At 54.5% G+C, this 17,155-nt stretch overlaps 8 protein-coding genes across 8 annotated transcripts; 6 read left to right on the top strand and 2 right to left on the bottom strand.

Moving 5' to 3' along the window:
* Positions 1-492: 492 nt before the first annotated feature.
* F5Z01DRAFT_201730 (fungal-specific transcription factor domain-containing protein) lies at positions 493-3,043 on the bottom strand. The gene is made up of 2 exons (XM_046258095.1): positions 1,295-3,043; positions 493-1,248 (listed from the first exon to the last, which is right to left on the bottom strand). The coding sequence occupies exons 1-2, from the start codon at positions 2,782-2,784 to the stop codon at positions 597-599; spliced, it is 2,142 nt and encodes a 713-aa protein (XP_046122475.1). The 5' UTR covers positions 2,785-3,043; the 3' UTR covers positions 493-596.
* A 1-nt stretch (position 3,044) lies between these two features.
* Positions 3,045-4,045, top strand: F5Z01DRAFT_201655 (uncharacterized protein). Its single transcript, XM_046258093.1, has 4 exons — positions 3,045-3,261; positions 3,324-3,337; positions 3,389-3,451; positions 3,507-4,045. Exons 1-4 carry the CDS (start codon positions 3,169-3,171, stop codon positions 3,997-3,999), a joined length of 663 nt encoding a protein of 220 aa, XP_046122474.1. The 5' UTR covers positions 3,045-3,168; the 3' UTR covers positions 4,000-4,045.
* F5Z01DRAFT_643535 (uncharacterized protein) lies at positions 4,020-4,618 on the bottom strand. Its single transcript, XM_046262727.1, has one exon. The coding sequence runs from the start codon at positions 4,334-4,336 to the stop codon at positions 4,091-4,093; it is 246 nt and encodes an 81-aa protein (XP_046122473.1). The 5' UTR covers positions 4,337-4,618; the 3' UTR covers positions 4,020-4,090.
* Positions 4,619-4,635: 17 nt separating this feature from the next.
* F5Z01DRAFT_670260 (synaptobrevin-domain-containing protein) lies at positions 4,636-5,229 on the top strand (the record flags this gene model as incomplete). The annotated part of the gene is made up of 3 exons (XM_046264534.1): positions 4,636-4,749; positions 4,924-5,155; positions 5,213-5,229. 3 exons carry the CDS (start codon positions 4,636-4,638, stop codon positions 5,227-5,229), a joined length of 363 nt encoding a protein of 120 aa, XP_046122472.1.
* Positions 5,230-5,768: 539 nt separating this feature from the next.
* F5Z01DRAFT_201726 (Aspartate/glutamate/uridylate kinase) lies at positions 5,769-7,795 on the top strand. Its single transcript, XM_046258094.1, has one exon. It carries the CDS (start codon positions 6,069-6,071, stop codon positions 7,662-7,664), a length of 1,596 nt encoding a protein of 531 aa, XP_046122471.1. The 5' UTR covers positions 5,769-6,068; the 3' UTR covers positions 7,665-7,795.
* Positions 7,796-8,754: 959 nt separating this feature from the next.
* On the top strand, positions 8,755-11,788 carry F5Z01DRAFT_670258 (cytochrome P450; the record flags this gene model as incomplete). Its single annotated transcript, XM_046264533.1, has 7 exons — positions 8,755-9,398; positions 9,445-9,926; positions 9,974-10,193; positions 10,246-10,426; positions 11,260-11,365; positions 11,414-11,529; positions 11,600-11,788. The coding sequence occupies 7 exons, from the start codon at positions 8,755-8,757 to the stop codon at positions 11,786-11,788; spliced, it is 1,938 nt and encodes a 645-aa protein (XP_046122470.1).
* Positions 11,789-13,059: 1,271 nt separating this feature from the next.
* Positions 13,060-13,990, top strand: F5Z01DRAFT_643530 (uncharacterized protein). Its single transcript, XM_046262726.1, has 2 exons — positions 13,060-13,300; positions 13,535-13,990. The coding sequence occupies exons 1-2, from the start codon at positions 13,164-13,166 to the stop codon at positions 13,926-13,928; spliced, it is 531 nt and encodes a 176-aa protein (XP_046122469.1). The 5' UTR covers positions 13,060-13,163; the 3' UTR covers positions 13,929-13,990.
* Positions 13,991-14,315: 325 nt separating this feature from the next.
* On the top strand, positions 14,316-16,188 carry F5Z01DRAFT_700864 (glucan 1,3-beta-glucosidase). The gene is made up of 2 exons (XM_046266406.1): positions 14,316-15,050; positions 15,101-16,188. Exons 1-2 carry the CDS (start codon positions 14,542-14,544, stop codon positions 16,035-16,037), a joined length of 1,446 nt encoding a protein of 481 aa, XP_046122468.1. The 5' UTR covers positions 14,316-14,541; the 3' UTR covers positions 16,038-16,188.
* Positions 16,189-17,155: the final 967 nt, after the last annotated feature.

The raw sequence follows: 17,155 nt of genomic DNA, 5'->3' as shown, positions 1-17,155 counted from the left end.
ACGGGTAATTTTAAGGCTACCATCGCAATTCGCATGTCATCATTGATCCTGGGTTCAGAGAACTCCTGTACCTTCGGTTTCAAGGCGGCTGGCTCAGGATCTTCGAGATCGCTGCAAAATCAGTGAGATGTTTCCATTCCGCACTGCAAATCGCATCAAGTTTCAACACCCTTCATAATTCATGCTTCCGTGGACCGTGAGCAACGTTTGACTCCATTTTACCAAGTCTTGGCATGTCATCATACCATGGACGTACTACGTACCTGCAATTGATCCAATGTTCCCCGCACGGAATCACCAACATGTCTGATCGTGTCTCACCAACAAGTCTGACTCGCAATCCACATGGCACTCGACTCAGCGCGGGGGAGTTGGATGCCACCCTTTAAGGCTAACGTTAAATGCAATTGACCGCAAGGTAGGCGGCTGTTCCTGTTGGATGAGCTGATCGACGCTATTTGCTGGGCCGCTGATCGCGTTGTCGATAATACGAGGTTTGTTCCCGCTCCACTCCAGTCCTCACGACATGGCACTTTCGGCTGCTCAGTAAAGGCCAACATGATCGCAGTTCAGCAACCAGTGTGATGGCATTCTGGTCATCCCGGGAACCAATTTGTCTCCCCCGAAGCATCAAAGGGTGCCGTGGCCAGGAACGGATTGTCCACCACACCGAATGAGCTATCGAACAACTGGTCATACCACATCATCGACTCTTGGGCCCCATCACCGGGTGCCGCATCAATGTTGTCAACTCCCAGACCATCCATCGGCCCCAGGGTCGATGGCCACGAAGGTCTCGGTGGTGGGATCGGCTGCTGTGCATGAGGGTAAGAAGAAGCGCGGTTTGAGCTTGCCGGTGCGCGATCTGATCGTCGACGATAGTACGCGTCCTGGTCCAGAGACGAGCCGGGAGGATTGTGAGCGCCTACCGACGAGATCACAACTGGTGGCGCCGTCGGGCGACTCATTGCGGCGTGTGCGTGTCCTCGATCAACAGTTGAGCCTGTTGTAGGCGTATCGACTTGGCCATCCTCGCCGTGAGCGGTTTGACTCCTCGAGGCACGGCCGGTCCCATGCGATTCTAGCACTGCTGAGTAGACTGTGCTCCGAGGGAAACTCTCCCTCGATGTCTGGGAGAGCTCCTCAACGGCCGATGTCAACTCGTCGATGGCGGACAGGCAATACTCCGGCCATGACGTGTTTCTTGCCGCGAGATGTCGCAAAACCTCTTTGCTGGACTCAATGTGTCTACGATTTGTGAGAAAATGACAGTATCTGCAAACAGACGACTCACCTCAGCGCACTCTCCATGGGCATTTGTTGCTCAAAAGCTGCAAAGGCAAGTACAAACGCGCTGATCCACGCGGCCCAGATGTAAGCAGGCCAGAGCATCGGCACTGTCAACCTATTGCCCTCGGCCTGGTGTTGATGGAGATGGCGCTTCATTGTGATGCATATGCTCTTCGCTGCCGATATACAGGACTGCATCGCCGCGCCCCAATGAGGCGTCGATGGGTCGGAAGCCATCATTGGCCGGTTGAGAGAGATCGTCGACTCGTACTTGGACAGAAGGAGGATCAAGCGATGTCCAGAGGATATGTGTGACGACAATGATATAGATGCAGAATCTGGGTCGTCCATAGTATCGCCTGCCTCGACGGTATCCTGAATTTCATTCGCCCATTTCGCGAGTTCTGTCTGCACAGCTATCGACCGCTCAGGCGTGTCGTGTCGGACAGGTATCGACTTGTTCCTCAGCTCCAGGATCAGACCACGGATGCGAGCGTGCTTTGACATGTACGCCAAAAGCCGCAGACGCTGGTCCCCGTCGTCGCTCGCCGTACTCACGCCGTGATGTTCCTCACCTGGGTAGCAAACGTCGACATCATCGTCTCGTATATCCAGAGGCAAGCCGAGCGACTGTGAGAGGAACCTCTCGCAACAGTATAAGCACCAGAACACTCTTCGTCGCCTGGCCGCCTCTTCTGCAGTGAAGAAGGGATATCGTGTCGGACATCGATGTAGTCCCAGGTGAAAAGCCATCTTGACCAGCAAGCCACCGAGCCTAGATGCGGCGTTGAGGCAGAGAAATGAGATCAAAAAGAGCTGGACGCTCAGTGCTGCCTGCGTCGCTCGTATGGATGCGGGCTGCTGGAGCGCAAACTGAGAGCACATCACTGCATGGTCCACAGACTTGTATACTAGTTCTCGGGGTATCTTGTCCTGAAAGGGCGCGCTCTGGCGACTGTCTGCCAGCGAGATGGAAAAGATGGACCGGAGGATTACACCGTCATACCTGTCCAGCGACGAGAGGCCAGACTCACTGACAGCCTCGAAGATTCTCAGAACATCAGGCCCATGTAAGAATGGCAGTATCGGATGCCATGTCTCAAAGTAGCTTTTTGACCAATGCACAAGTTGATCAAAACTTGCTCCTTTTTCCGAGTCTGCGACCTCGCTCTCTGTCCACAGAGAAGTGCTGCCTTGGGCGTCCCTCTGCCTCAATTGGTCGTCCTCCCCAGGAACCATCTCCCTCAAAGGCCTCGCGCTCGACGTCTGGGCATTCTTCCGCGCGATCCTCATGTGCACATTCCGAATGAAGTGAATGCCGCTGCTGGACCCGACGAAGCGCGCTGTGTCGTGCTCGCCCGTATCACGCATGAACCCATACTCACGGGTCGTCGGCCCAGCAGGAGAGGATCGCTTGCGCTTGCGAGAGGCCGCAGAGGCCGCGAAGGGACTCGGCTCAGGGGTTGATTCTGCCGAGTTTTCAGGGATGGACATAGCTGTGGTGGGCTGTGTCGTGACGACGGGCGATGATGCGGTTCATAAAGTTGCGGGCTGATCCAAGGACATGAGCCGTCGTGGGTTCACTCAATCACAAGGAACCGACAGACAATACGATGCAAATTTCGTCCAGACTGTTGTTGAGCTGAGATTTCTCAATAGCATGCAGCTGTTCATACATGTACTCGTGACGCCGATGTCGTCTGCGACAGCAAGTGCCGAAAGCAGCCGGACAAGGAAAACTCCGCACACTGAACGTTCACACTAAGTTAGCAGCCCAATCTTCAGCAGCATCACAACTGTCTTTTGTATCATTTCATGACATACTTGTTGTAATCAGATCGTATATCATCTTTGGTCTTCTCAAAGTACTGCCTTATAATGTCTGATAGATCACGCAAGAGAAGTCGGCGTGGCTCGACGCCGTCGCACAACTCCATCGCTTGCGAAAGCTGCAGAACAAAGAAACGACGCGTGAGTCTCAGTTTTGAATTTGCACTTTAATTGGCGAGACGAGACTGATGCCAAACATGAAGTGCGACAGAAGCATGTGAGCCTCCCCTGTTGATGAATGATCAGTTGCGGCCCTGACACGAGATAGCCCTGTATGCAATCAATGTCATCATGATCCCTCACAATGCCACTATCCAGAGCAGAACAAGAGGTCACTATCGCGGGATAAGGCGACCGCGTTGCGACTGAAGGCTGACATTCTCCAGGGGATTGCCGCTTGGATACGTCAACAAACTAGAAGCTCGCCTCGCCGAGACAGAAGCTGCCCTGGTGCACATCATCGACAGGAGACATGCCACGGACACCTGGTTCACACCCAACGTTGCACTCCATCCGCAAGACTACACTGGTAGCATGAGCAAAGCAGACAGAGCAAAGGAATGGGATGCTTGGCCACTCCATGATGCCAGCTCGATAGGCGCATGGCACTTCAGGAAATCTAAGCAAGTGAACCAACAGACAAATAACGTGGCCGCCAACGATTCCGCGATAATAGGTGGATCAAACAACAAGCCTTCGAGAAACCCTACAAAGAGACGTCGACAATCGGACTTGGACAGTGGTGCGTCGCAAGAAGGCAGAAACAGATCAGACCATGTCAATGGAGGGTTGTTGGTTGGCGATGTGTTGGCGGCAGACCATGAGCCATCAAGCAGAGCTCAGAGACTCTGTCAGGCGCAGCCAGATATGTACTTCTGATGAACAATCAATGAATTCAAGTTCACAGAGCGTGCGTGTCAGGCCGCCGCCCGGCGTTGGAACTTGTACCAAGTGTTGCACCGCCACGATGCTATTTGTGGAACGTCACTAAGCCACACGAGTGCATCATGCTTGTCGCGTGGCAGCAGCAGCACGTTTCAGACGACCCAAGTGAGCAGCATGGCAATCTTGCGTAGAAGTTGAGCCAGAGCAATGAAGGCGAAGATTCTGTGACTTTGGCAAATGCAAAATGCCATCTCACACTGGAATACCTGAGCATTAAGGTGCTACTAGTCAGAACCACCAGCCACAGTGGAGTGGAGTGCCTCTCTGGCATGTGAGCGACGGGCAAGCAGTGCTTTCGTCACCCTTCGCGGCGCCTCGTTCAGGCCCCAGCCGCCCCCCGGCTGCTTGGTACGCTCCATGTCACCTCAGCGAATGGCTGGTTTGGCCGTTCCCCCCCAACCAGAAGGGTCCATTTCCACCTTTGTCCTTCATTCCGTTCATCGTCTGACCATCATCCAAATCCCGAATACTTTTCCTCATCACAGCCGACCCGATCCCCCTTCCAAACGACCCGTACACGAAGCGCAGATACCCTTTTAGCTCTCCCCTACTACCAGATACACCGCGACGATGCCCGAGCAGCAGGACGCCCCCTATGACCCTTATATCCCCAGCGGCCAGGCTGCGCCTCAGCAGCAGCAGCAGGGCACTGGCGGGAATGCGAGAACACAAGCTTTGCAGGCGGTAAGTTGGATCGCCACGAGGAGAGAACGCTGTCGATGGTTGTCTGCCGTGGACGGCGAGGCGAGGCAAGGCGACCGATGCCTCCGCGCACCGAGCACCATGCCAAGGAGAGGCCACGCAGCGGGATCAGCGTGCAGGCAATATGCGTCGCGACTCATATGCTGACTTTGACAGCAAATTGACGATACCGTCGGCGTGATGCGCGACAACATCAACAAGGTCTCCCAGCGTGGTGAGCGCCTGGATGCTCTCCAGGATAAGACCGACAACTTGGCCATTTCGGCGCAGGGGTTCCGCCGCGGCGCCAACCGCGTTCGCAAGCAGATGTGGTGGAAGGACATGAAGATGCGCGTGTGCCTGATTGTTGGTGTCATCATTCTGCTACTCGTTATCATCGTGCCAATTGGTGAGCACAGCCCAAACGGAAACCGGAGTGTCACAGGAGAACTAACCGTGTTCCCAGTTGTCACCAAAGGCTAGAGCGCCATCTTCGACCTCGGGGCTGCAGATGCGGCAGCCTGGACTTGACTACGACCATCGCAGGCTACGACACATGGAGATTATACATTAGCGAGGCATTTGGGGGATTCTCCTCTGGGTGCCGAGGAGTTTGTTCATGTTGGCCACGGTTCTTATTACGACACACGGGAGAAGCTGCGACGGCTGTTGCCGCCGCCGTTGTTGTTGTTGGCGGGTGAAGGAAGACTTGTCCGACTTACATGTATGACTGAGGGCTGGGCGTTCTCTACTGCGACTAATCGAGACTTTGCTACGCACGTCTTTGCACTCGTTGCTGTGCACTTTCAAAGTATGCTTGGACCCTGCTAAGATGTGAAGACCAGCCAGACGTCAGTAAGTGCTGTGTAACATGCAGGTATGCTGCGTGAAGTGAGACCTCCGTGCTCTGTAGATTGAGATCATGCAGAGAACTCAAATGCATCGAACATCCCAACGAAGATCTTATCAGATAACAACGTAACTCGCACCCAAACTACGCGAGTGGGTTCTCGTCCGCTTATCAGCAAAGAATGGAAGCTTCAACTAGTGTGCTGTTGCTGGGCCGGTGAGAGCAATGCGAGCGATCTCGGCACAAAAAACCACCTTACCTGACCTGTACCGAAGAATCATTAGCGCCGTCACCGGCACTGTCAGTGCTCAAACTGACGCATTTGTTGGCCCACCGGCTCCAGACCGCATATCGAGAACCACCTCACAAAGCTCAGACAACCTCCTCCTCTATTTATTATCTGCTCCGCTCCCGCCGTCTCAGAACCAGAACCGCTCCGAACCCATCAATTGGGCTACGCTCCCGCGCCAAGATGCTGTCCGCCATTCCCACGACCTTGCGCGCGGGCGCTCGTCGAGCCGTGGCTCGTGGGCCTGCGTCAATTGCCGTTTCGACCGCTCCGAAATCATCCCGATGCCTGCAACAGCAGCAGCAGAGGTCGTTCACCTCGTCGCGATCCACGCTCGCCCGCGGCCCGACGCGCGACCGCACCCGCGAGATTGTTGCCCAGACTGTCAGCAGCATTGGCAGCAAGCGTGAGGGCCAGCAATACCTCAAGCTCTTCACCTCCGTCTCGTCGCAAAAGTTCGCCGTCATCAAGGTCGGCGGAGCCATCCTCACCGAGCACCTTGACGAACTATGCCGCAGCTTGCTGTTCCTGTACGAGCTTGGCCTGTACCCGGTTATTGTCCACGGTGGTGGCCCCCAGCTGAATCAGCTTCTGCTTGACGCTGGTGTCGAGCCTCAGTTCGAGGAGGGCATCCGCGTGACTGACGCCAAGACCCTGGGCATTGCTCGCAAGCTGTTCCTGGAGGAGAACCTCAAGCTGACCGACCGACTCGACGAGCTGGGCGTAGCCACGCGATCCCTCAGTGGTGTCTTTATGGCTGATTACCTTGACAAGGAGAAGTGGCAGTATGTGGGCAAGATCACAAAGGTCAACACGGCGGCCATTGAGAAGTCGATTGAGGCTGGCTACGTGCCCATCATGACATCCATGGCGGAGTCTGAGGATGGTAGGCTGCTGAACGTTAATGCCGACGTCGCCGCTGCCGAGCTGTCCCGTGCCATTGAGCCCCTCAAGGTCGTCTACCTGTCAGAGAAGGGCGGTCTGTTTGGCGGCGACCACGAAAAGATCAGCCACATCAACCTGGACGAGGAGTTCGACCATCTCATGTCCCAGGAATGGTGCAGGTACGGCACTCGTCTCAAGATCAAGGAGATCAAGGAACTCTTGGACACTCTGCCTCGCAGCTCCAGCGTGGCCATTATCCACCCCAGTGACCTGCAGAAGGAGCTCTTCACCGACTCAGGTGCGGGCACTCTGATCCGCCGCGGCGACAAGATTCAGAAGGCTTCCTCCGTGTCCGAGTTTGAGGATCTTGATAAGATCAAGGCCACGCTCGTCAGGGATCGCGAGGGCCTTGATGCCGAAGCTACCGTCGATCGCTTCGTCGAGTCGTTGAAGGGGAATCCCTTCACTGCGTACTACGACGACGCTATGCAGTGCTTGGCCGTTGTTCTGCCCCCGACTGAGGAGCGCCCCATGGCTACCCTGGCCACCTTGAACATCACCAAGGCCGGATGGCTCAGCAACGTGGCCGAGAACGTCTTTGCCGCTATCAAGAAGGACAACCCCAGTCTGTTCTGGACGGTGAGCGAGGCTGACGAGAACTTGACATGGTTCTTTGAGAAGGCCGACGGCAGCTTCAACCACAATGGCAACGTGCTCTTCTACTACGGCGTGGATCTGAGCTCCGACGCCCTTGTGCCCATCTACAACGAGTTTGTCTCCCACGGAAGGGCTTTGCTCGGCGACAACAACCTCGAATCCCGCCTGCGCCGCGCCGCGCAAATCGCTAGCCAGTCACTGAACCGCAACCATACCCAGCAACTATCCCGCGGATAAACTGCGCTTGCCTTGCAGCAGTCCCCTCGTACTGAGCAATACTTGACAAATTCCGCCAGCGTCGGCTCAACGTGGTGGGGCTGTTGAAGCTTATCAGCGAGGCGTGAGTGGATGTGAATCTTAATGAGCACAATGCAGGTATTGGTGGGTGGGTGGTCCACAGCGATGTGCGAGGGCGGTGGTCTGTGTCGGCATGGACGAGATGCTGAAATGTGCCACAACGCAGTGCATGCGTGAGCTAGGCCTTGACTCCTGCGTGACTGTCATGTGTCCCACAGGGTCCGGAAAGCAAAGGCCGAAAGGTGCCGAAAGCGTGACCGTGGGTATATGTATAGCAGGGAGTGGAGCGTATCGGCTCGTGCTTGAGATGCAATATTTTTCCTTTGGACATGGAGTTTTGGTTGATCAAGTAAGGGCTCGTCCGTCCTTTCTTGCAAATGCTTTCTGTTCAATGTAGGGGGTTTCAATGAGGGGTCCTGGGCGGTCACGTACATAGATTATTTTTACTATCTTTCCCTCGACCAACGGTCAATGTTGCCGACCAACAAACAAGCGCGGACCAACATGCGCGCGGACCAACATGACTATCAACCAACATGGCTGCCCGTCGCTTCGCTACGCGCCTCGATGGCCAGTAGCAATCGAGATGATGCGTGATCACTTGCAAGCTGAACAGTGCATTCCTGATTCAGTAGCCAAGGACCGACATCTCACGGTATCGGTGATTGCCCCAAGCAAGGCCCCCAGTTCTTCATACAAGGAAGATCAGCTAGCCGAGTGCGGCACGCGCCGCTTCTAGTGTTGGTGCCTCACAGACACATACATAGTCACTGTGCCACGGCCAACTGCATGTGAGATCAGCCACCGCGATCACATCACGGCTGACTGCTTGCCACTGTCTCCGTAACGTCAGCTTGTCAAGTATTGATTGTTCTACTCCTACGATGCGTCACTCTTGGGGGCTGGGCCTTGGCCCGGGCGACAGTGATTCAGCCTCGACAGCCGATATAAGGACCTCGTCAGTGCTCGAGCATGGTCCTTTGTGCCGGGAAATCTCACTGTCTTTGAATTCCGGAAGCAACTCGACAGAATGTTGACTGAAGCTGCTCACTTGGTCGCCCTGGCCCTCTCCGGGGCATACACTATTCTTGCCTTCTACGCTGTCTTGCCAAGATGGCCGCTGCCTCTCATACTCGGCTTGGGGCTCTGGTGCTACCGGCAACAGTACTGGCTACGCAATGACCGCATTCACAACACCCTCCCTGCGAAAAGCTATCCCCATACTGACGTGCTCCTCGGCATGGACTGGTTCTTCACTATGCTCCATGCCCTGAAGACGCATGCTGTTCTTGAGATGTGGAACGAGATGTTCACTTCCATCGGGCAGACTTTCTGGAATCAGAGTATTGGCCAGTGGGTGCTGTTGACGAATGAGCCCGAAAACGTAAAGGCGATGCTGAGCACAAACTTTGAAGACTGGGAGTTGGGATCTTCCCGGAAGAAGTTGACACAGATGGCGATTGGAGAAGAAAACCTCTTTGCCTTGAACGGAGACGAATGGAAGAGGGCACGCCATGATGTCAAGGGCATATTTCGCCGAGGCGAGATCAGAGATCTGCAGGGTGTCGAGGGCCATGTCGAGAACCTCCTGACAAGAGTCGCAATGGAGGGGGACAAGGTCGACATGCAGAAGCTGATGTACCTGTTTGGCATGGATGCCAGCACGGAGTTCATGTAAGTGGGCAGAGTTGAATGCACAACCCTTGACTGACTGTGATAGGTTTGGATACTCTACCGACACGCTCCTCCACTCTACCGCGTCAACAGATGAGTTTGCCAGAAGCTTGGATTACTCCCTCGAAGCAGCTGCGTTTCGCGCACGGCTTGGCTCGATCGCCTTTCTCAAGCCCGATCCTCAATTCGATGAGGCTGTGAAAACGACACGCGCCTTTGCAGATGACTTTATCAACCGCGCGATGCTTAATAGACACTCGCATTACGAGGTAGAGAAAGACCAAATGTTTCTGCAAGACCTTTTGGAGAATGGCAAGTCTAGAAGCTATGCCCGGGACCAGATGCTGAGCATGATCATTGCTGGGAGAGACACCACAGCCAGTGTTGGGAGCAGTTTGCTCTGGAAGCTTGCGAGGAGACCCGATGTCGTGTCCAAGATCCGAGCTGAGATGATGGCCCTGCAAGGGAGGAAGCCAAGCTGGGAAGACCTCAAGGGGCTGCGCTACTTGAATATGGTGATCAAAGAAGGTGAGTTGCATGAGCCACAGAGACTGTAGTGGAACTGACTGGTTTAGCATTGCGACTTTGGCCTCCTCTTACAACGAATATGCGCACAGCTGTGCGTGATACTGTCCTGCCCAGAGGTGGTGGCCCAGATGGACTGGCGCCATTGTTCATTCCGAAGGACACCCCCGTCCGTTGGTCGTCGTACAGCCTTCACAGGCGAAAGGACGTCTATGGCGAAGATGCCGACGAGTTCCGACCAGAGAGATGGGAAGGGTCATTGAGACCACTGTCAGTGCCCACGCTCAGAGTACTAAAGTCGGAGGCTAACATCATGGTGTAGGTGGAGCTATGTCCCTTTCAGTGGTGGTCCAAGATTCTGTCCTGGCCAACAACTCGCCCTGACGCAGCTGTCTTATCTCCTCGTCCGGCTTTTCCAGACATTTGAGAGCATCGAGCCGTGTGATGCACTGCCAATGAGGCTGAAAATAGGCACCGGTTCGAGCCTAGTAGATGGATGCTGGGTAAGTCTCAAGCCCGTGGACATGGTCTAAGTTGTTGTGGTCGGGAGGTGTGGCATAGGAAGCCTTGAAGAGCTATGAAGTGCATGTCTGAGAATTGCGTTGAAGTGAGCCATTGCTCCACGGACGCTGCCGCCGCACAGGCTCATGAGCACGAGATGAAATGGTGGAATAGGTTGAGACTGTTTCGAAAAGCTCGGCGAACGCAGCGAACTGAGTCGAGCACCAAGGATCGCAAAGAGCGACATGGAGCTCAGCAATCGCTCTAGGTTATTTGATTTCGAACATGGCCAGCAAACCTTATAAGTTCGCCGGCCAGCGCAATGAATCTGGAATGTCGTCACTCCTCACGTGATCTCCCGTTGCCGTTTGCGCGTGAAACTTTGGGAAAGAGCCTCCCGCAATGCCACTCGGAGCAATCGCACGTTAAACTGACAAAGAAGAGCCAATTGAAACTATCTTCCCACGCCTCTTCTACATATACTCCGCCAGCGCGTCCACGCGATCGTTGCAATACCGAAGCATGCGCTCCCGTTCACCTTCGCGCGGCCGAGATCGCTCGCGCACGCGATCTCCCACGCCGCGCTCTGCCTATTCGCGTTCCCCGTCTCTCTCACGCTCACGATCACGATCAAGAACCCGCTCGCCTCCTCGGAGACGGCGCAGTGACTCTCGCTCATTGTCGCTGTCGCCACGCCGCAATGGGCGCTTCAGATCCGACAGCCGCAGCCTGAGTCGAGGGCGCGATGGCAGGGCGGGCAGCGAAGATCCTTTGGCTGGCAATACCAAGGTAGGCAGCGCTTCCATCTAAAAGAGAACCCGGCTGATATTTGCAGATTGTCGTAGAACGTCTTTCCAAAACTATCAACGAGGATCATTTGTACGAAATCTTTGGAACCTATGGTCGCATTACGGACCTGGATCTCCCGATTAACCGTTCTTGTAAGGATTTATCGCGCGACATGCAATCATGTGCTAACGTCTTTCTAGCAAATACCAACCGCGGCACGGCCTATATCCTGTTCGAGCGTGTGGAAGACGCCGAGTCCGCTGTTGCGCACCTTCATGAAGCCCAGGTAGACGGTGCGACCATCAATGTTTCTATCGTAATCCCACGCCGCAAGCTTTCGCCCGCACCACCCACCGCTCGCCGCGGAGCGAACATCGACCCTCGAGTGCCCTTTGGAGGTGGGCGTGGCGGTGGCCCTGCAGGACGTGGTGGAGCTGCTCGTCGGCGCCCTTCCCCTGGTGGTGGTCGCTTCGGCGGTCGTGGAGACGCTTATCGACCAGGCACGCATTCGCCTTCCAGGTCAAGCATTGTCGGTGGAGGGCACCGGTATCGAAGTATCTCCCGAGGCTCTGTAGACTCCCGCTCCAGGTCACGTTCTCCTCGAAGACGCGGCGGCGGCGGCGATCGCTTTGACGAGCGCGACAGAAAGCGCCGGACGCGTAGCCGAAGCTACAGTATGGATAGCCGCGAACGATCAATGAGTGCTGGCCGCGGCTGAAGAATGTGTCTTCGTGTCGTTGGCGGCCGCACAAAACTGCGCCTTATTTGCACAGCGTCAATGGCGGCGTGGCACAGAAGTACGAACTTTGCCCGCTGTTGTTCGGGAGTTTCAACCAACATTGCTCAGCATGCCGCACTAACTTGGCATCTTTAATACCAGAACAGCCCATGATCGTCTTTTGCGAGTCTTATTTGGTTCTGGTCGGGCCTGGATAACTGACCTGAGTGCCCGAGTCGCCGAATGTCTAGCCAGCCGTGCGTCGATGTGCCTCATCATCGCATGGGAACAAAGATCTTAGCAGCTGGAGTTTCGCCGGGAGCTTAGCTGGCACTCTAAAGTCACCACCACAAAAGTCGAACCTGTCGTGAGCCAGCGAAGTGCTCAATCAGTGGCAATGCTAGCTAAAAGCCAGCACTTCAGCAGCAGCAGAAGCTGCAGGTTCATGCGAAATGTCGAGAACAAGGCGACTGAAGCAAATCAGGCCCAAGCTTTTGTCACAGTAGGCAAGAGTTCTCGATGGCTTTAGTCTTTCACCTTGATCGTTTCCTGGGCGTTTCGATATGGACTGAAATAGAGAAAAGCAAAACCACAATGCGATCCTGACCGCCCGAGGTCTTTTGACAACGTCTACTCCCGTTGTTGGCTCCCTAATCTATATTAAATCGATCCACGACATTTCGCCTGTTCTACTTTCGACGTGCCAGGCCCAAGCCCAGGTCCATCTGTATTACATGTCTACCTCTTGTCCTCCCTTGCTTCCTGACGGCTCACCTGGGCCATGGGCACCTGGAGGTGATGCGCCCTCGGCACAGTCTCCAGTGCGAGATATTTATTTTCTTACGAACGAATCTTTTGGCATCTTGTCTTGCCCAGAAATAGAAACATGCTGCCCCAACTGCATATATCAACCGCAGCGAGCATGAGAGATAGGGCACGGTTGTGTGTTGTGTCGATGGGGTGAGATGTATATGCTGGGAGGCCTGCATGAAGCACGAATCAACATCAACATCAGTTTCCCTCGCGTACGTTTTGTTAGCACTCAAATACAAGGTATAGGTTTCCGGGCTAATGGCGCATAGAAGTTTCCTTATCACACTTTTGTTTGGTAGAATGGATCAGGATGGCCATGGTATAGTTTATGCTTGAATGGGAGAACGCACGATGTATGATCCTGTAAACTGTGATGTCTGAAGTTCCAATGGAGCAAACGAGAGCTGATAAGACTAACCATGAGTCGAAAGAGTGGCGCTTACAACAATGTCGGACTATATGTATCCATACTCGCTGGTGCTAACGCCAGACGATCAACGTGCTATCCTGGCTGCAGATCCCACACAGCGTTGCTTTTGAATTTATTATTGAGGCACTGTTAGGGCAATCAAAATCAGTCTATCATCTCAGCTGGTTCTTGTGGCCTTCATTCAATGTTGAGCCGGTTGACGTTGTTCGTCGCGCCGCAACAGACGGCCCATGTGTGATACAGGGACCGGCTGAAATGCGATGGAACCCGAACCGCTCTGCAGACTTCATCGCTGCGCAACGTGAGGGCAGTCGGAAGCGGCCGACGCACATTGAGATTCGATCATGGGAGCTCACCTACGGTGATTGCTACACAAAAAACTCCAAAATGTTTGCCTCCATCGTGGCTCTCTTGGCTTGCAGTGGCCTTTTGTGGTCGTTCAAGCCTCACCTGTCCAAAAGAGGCATGTCGGATCGCCCGCCAGTCGAAGTCAAATCGCCCAAACAATAGAATCCACATTCCGCGGGACTTGGAGATAGAACCCACGTTTTCTACCAAGCATGCGAGCGAGCCGCATTCCAGTCAGCGATTTGGCATGACCTCACTCAGGATCAAGGTAAAGGGCGAGGAGATATTGATCCACGTGCGGCCGTTTTGGCTGGTGAATTATCACTCGCCGGCTTCCATGTCTTGGCTCCGTGTCGTCGCAAATAATAAGAGGTCACCGTTGCACGTTCAGGTCGTCAGTCAGTAAGGTAGGGGCTAGGACGGATCTTTTGGCGGAGGGCGTGGCGCTAGCATTCCGGGAGAACAGGGGACCTGCAGGAACAACGGAGAAGGCAGGGCGCCTCCGCACCCGCTGCTTCAAGCAGCCGTGAATCTTCAAGAGTCAACAGTCAAGGCCAAGCTTGAGCCAACAATCGCAAAGACAAAATTACTCACGTCATGACGCTGCCCGACTGGCTCGTCAATAGTTTGTAGCGAGCTGAGATAGCAAGGATTTCCGCCTTCTCGGATGCACGCATTGAAGCCATAGCCTTGGCCATGCGGACGGAAGATTGGGAAGCACCCAGGATGCCTGCAGGGATGGTGATTGTTCCCGATGGCCGAGTTGCATACAGTGCGCGCTACCCATACATGACACTGTCCACTCGTGGATGTACGTCGAGGTCGCAGCCAGTCGCTGTTGTCGCGACCTCGCGATTGAATGAAACTTGACCTTGTCCTGCTTCAACATCTATTTCTTTCGAAAGCCGTATCTCACGAAAGCCACCTATTCGGGTTGTTTATACAATTCCCCTCCCGACTGTTACCTTACCCGGCGCACATCCTGCCCAGCTGCTACTGGACCATCATCCGCAAGCGCCATGGAGGAATCCTCCTACAACAACCACGCCGGCTACTATGGTCGGCCGGCAGCTCCTCACCCTTCAGCAAACACATCGGCCGACATTACACCAATTCGTGGCGGAACACCCAACACAGACGGCATCGCCAATCCGTTCAATGACACAGTATCCTCGCGACATAACCCATTTGCCAGCCCAAGCGTCTCCCGGCCAGGCTCGTCCTATACCACATCCAACGGCGGATATAGCAGCCGCCACAATGGCCAACGATTCTTCCATTCAAGACGAATTCCAAAGGGAGTCGAAAGTGAGAAACCTTGGCTCGGCAAGAAGGACAGCAAGGAGAAGTGGGTGACCATATTCCCCATCCTGGGTATCCTAGCCGGGTTGGGAATATCTGCTTTCCTGGTCTGGGACGGCATCAACAGTGTTGTGCAACATAATTATTGTCCCGTCATGGATGAGGACTTCTCAGGTGGCCTGGACAGCTCCATCTGGACAAAGGAAGTTGAAGTCGGCGGTTTTGGGTATGTGCCCTGCATGCGCCTGCGCTATCCGGTGATACTGACCAAAGAAGCAATGGCGAGTTCTGCCAAACTACAGGTGGTGACGACAATGTCTTTCTCGAGAATGGTGTGCTCACGATTCGTGCGAGTCTGCAGGATGAAGACAAGGTGGAAAAGGACACTTTGATCGACCTTTTGAAGGACGGGACTTGCACTTCTGACAAATTCTCGGCTTGCGTTGCCAGAACCAATACCACAGCTGGCAATGCTAGCATCGTTCCGCCGACAAGGTCAGGGCGAATCAACACCAAGAAGGGCGCCACCATCAAGTACGGCCGTGTCGAGGTGACAGCCAAGTTGCCCAAGGGCGACTGGCTATGGCCGGCCATCTGGATGATGCCTGTCAAAGACACGTACGGTGCGTGGCCCGCATCTGGTGAGATTGACATTATGGAGAGTCGAGGCAACAACTACACTTACGCGCAGGGCGGCAACAACATCATCTCCTCCGCCCTCCACTGGGGGCCCGACCCGGCAAACGACGCATGGTGGCGGACCAACAACAAGAACCAGATTCTGCGTGGCGCATATTCCGATGACTTCAACACGTTTGGTCTCGAGTGGTCACAAAAGTATCTCTTCACCTATGTCAACTCGCGCCTCTTGCAAGTCATGTACACGAACTTCAAGAAACCCATGTGGGAGCGCGGAGACTTTCCTCCCGCACGGATGAACGGAACGAGGGTAGAGGACATTTGGTCCCAGACCGGCAACAGCAACACGCCCTTTGACCAGGAGTTCTACTTGATCCTCAACCTGGCTGTGGGTGGCACAAATGGCTGGTTCGAGGACGGCAAGAGCGGCAAGCCGTGGATGAACGAGAGCCCCAACGCCCGGAAAGATTTCTGGAATGCTAGGGGACAGTGGCTGGAGACGTGGGAGCGGCCACAGATGGAGGTCAAGAAAGTGGTCATGCTGCAGCAATGCGACGGAAACGAGGAGCTCTAACCAGTAACTCCCGCATATCTATCTTGTTTTTTCTGTATCTTTGAGCATGGCAATTGGACATGGCGTTATCTGGTCGAAACGACTGGCTCATAAGTAATTATGCTCTCGGGACGCAATTATCGCCAAGTAAACAGCCGTACATATACGACGGGCCTTATTTCCTGGCCTCAGCAAGTCCAGCGAGAATTCTTCGAGGTTACGTCTTGGCCCGAGCCTTAAGGTGCTGACCAAACGCAGATACGACACGTAGATCCGATCGCCTGCATCGATTATCAAGGATATGGTGGGATTGATCCCAAGGATGTGTGCCATCATCCTTGGTTCAGTGTGCGCTACCCGCTGTGATGGAGTGGGACTGCCAAGTTGACAACCTTTGGATTCTGACGGAAAATGTCACCACCAGCTTCAGTGGAAGCGCGCAAGATATGGAGCTTGTTCCTGATGCTCGCTTCGCGGAGCTGCATGAGTCGATCTTGGAAGCAAGCGAGGATCCATACAATTCATCAGTGGAACACTGTGGACAGTGCGGGTATATCAGACATGATCATCATCCCGCCCACGTGCAATGGTGGTGCTACTATTTCTAGAGAAATCTCCCTCCAAAACAGCCCTTCGGCCTTCGGCACGAAGAGACGAAGATACGGTTTTCATTAGCTTTGTGTGCTAATAATTAGACTTATGGGAATTGAGGGGCCAAGCGCCTGCCAGGCTCAGCCTCGGCCGCCTGCAGATACGAACAAGAACGCATCAGGTCCGCGCAGCGCTTTGTCCGATGTTCTGTCCAGTCCACGCAGTCCAGTATTACCTTATCTCGCCCCTCAAGATTGCTACCTGACGACCTCCCGCAGTGGGCAAAGCCTGACCGGATTTCACTCACAGCCAACAAAGTGAAAGGGGCCCGGACATTTAGGTGAAGAAAGGGTGGAGAATCTTTAGCGCTCGGAGTGGCGCTGTCTCAAGAGTTAAGGGACCGGGCGGGCTGCCACAGAGGGGACTACCAGGAACTGGTGCCGCTTTTACGCCCAAGAAGGAAGGAACGACGACGGAACTTTGCACGCTTCCTTCCGCAATGCCTGCTCATTGCCAGGCACAATGTGCAGCGCCTGATACAGGAAAGA

Source organism: Emericellopsis atlantica (assembly GCF_019669845.1).
Source record: "Emericellopsis atlantica unplaced genomic scaffold F5Z01scaffold_2, whole genome shotgun sequence".
Taxonomy (NCBI): Eukaryota; Fungi; Ascomycota; class Sordariomycetes; order Hypocreales; family Bionectriaceae; genus Emericellopsis; species Emericellopsis atlantica.
Note: the sequence above shows the minus strand (reverse complement) of the source record. Positions and strands in the feature narration are given on the sequence as shown.

Excerpts from the sequence above, each read along its gene's own strand:
- F5Z01DRAFT_700864 (XM_046266406.1), top strand. The coding sequence starts at position 14,542 with ATGGAGGAATCCTCCTACAACAACCACGCCGGCTACTATGGTCGGCCG. Across the intron at positions 15,051-15,100 it reads GTTGAAGTCGGCGGTTTTGG|CAATGGCGAGTTCTGCCAAA; the intron begins GTATGTGCCCTG and ends TGACCAAAGAAG.
- F5Z01DRAFT_643535 (XM_046262727.1), bottom strand. The coding sequence starts at position 4,336 with ATGCCAGAGAGGCACTCCACTCCACTGTGGCTGGTGGTTCTGACTAGT.
- F5Z01DRAFT_201655 (XM_046258093.1), top strand. The coding sequence starts at position 3,169 with ATGTCTGATAGATCACGCAAGAGAAGTCGGCGTGGCTCGACGCCGTCG. Across the intron at positions 3,452-3,506 it reads TATCCAGAGCAGAACAAGAG|GGGATTGCCGCTTGGATACG; the intron begins GTCACTATCGCG and ends GACATTCTCCAG.
- F5Z01DRAFT_201726 (XM_046258094.1), top strand. The coding sequence starts at position 6,069 with ATGCTGTCCGCCATTCCCACGACCTTGCGCGCGGGCGCTCGTCGAGCC.
- F5Z01DRAFT_643530 (XM_046262726.1), top strand. The coding sequence starts at position 13,164 with ATGAGTCGAAAGAGTGGCGCTTACAACAATGTCGGACTATATGTATCC. Across the intron at positions 13,301-13,534 it reads TTGAATTTATTATTGAGGCA|GGTGATTGCTACACAAAAAA; the intron begins CTGTTAGGGCAA and ends GAGCTCACCTAC.
- F5Z01DRAFT_201730 (XM_046258095.1), bottom strand. The coding sequence starts at position 2,784 with ATGTCCATCCCTGAAAACTCGGCAGAATCAACCCCTGAGCCGAGTCCC. Across the intron at positions 1,249-1,294 it reads CCCATGGAGAGTGCGCTGAG|ACACATTGAGTCCAGCAAAG; the intron begins GTGAGTCGTCTG and ends CACAAATCGTAG.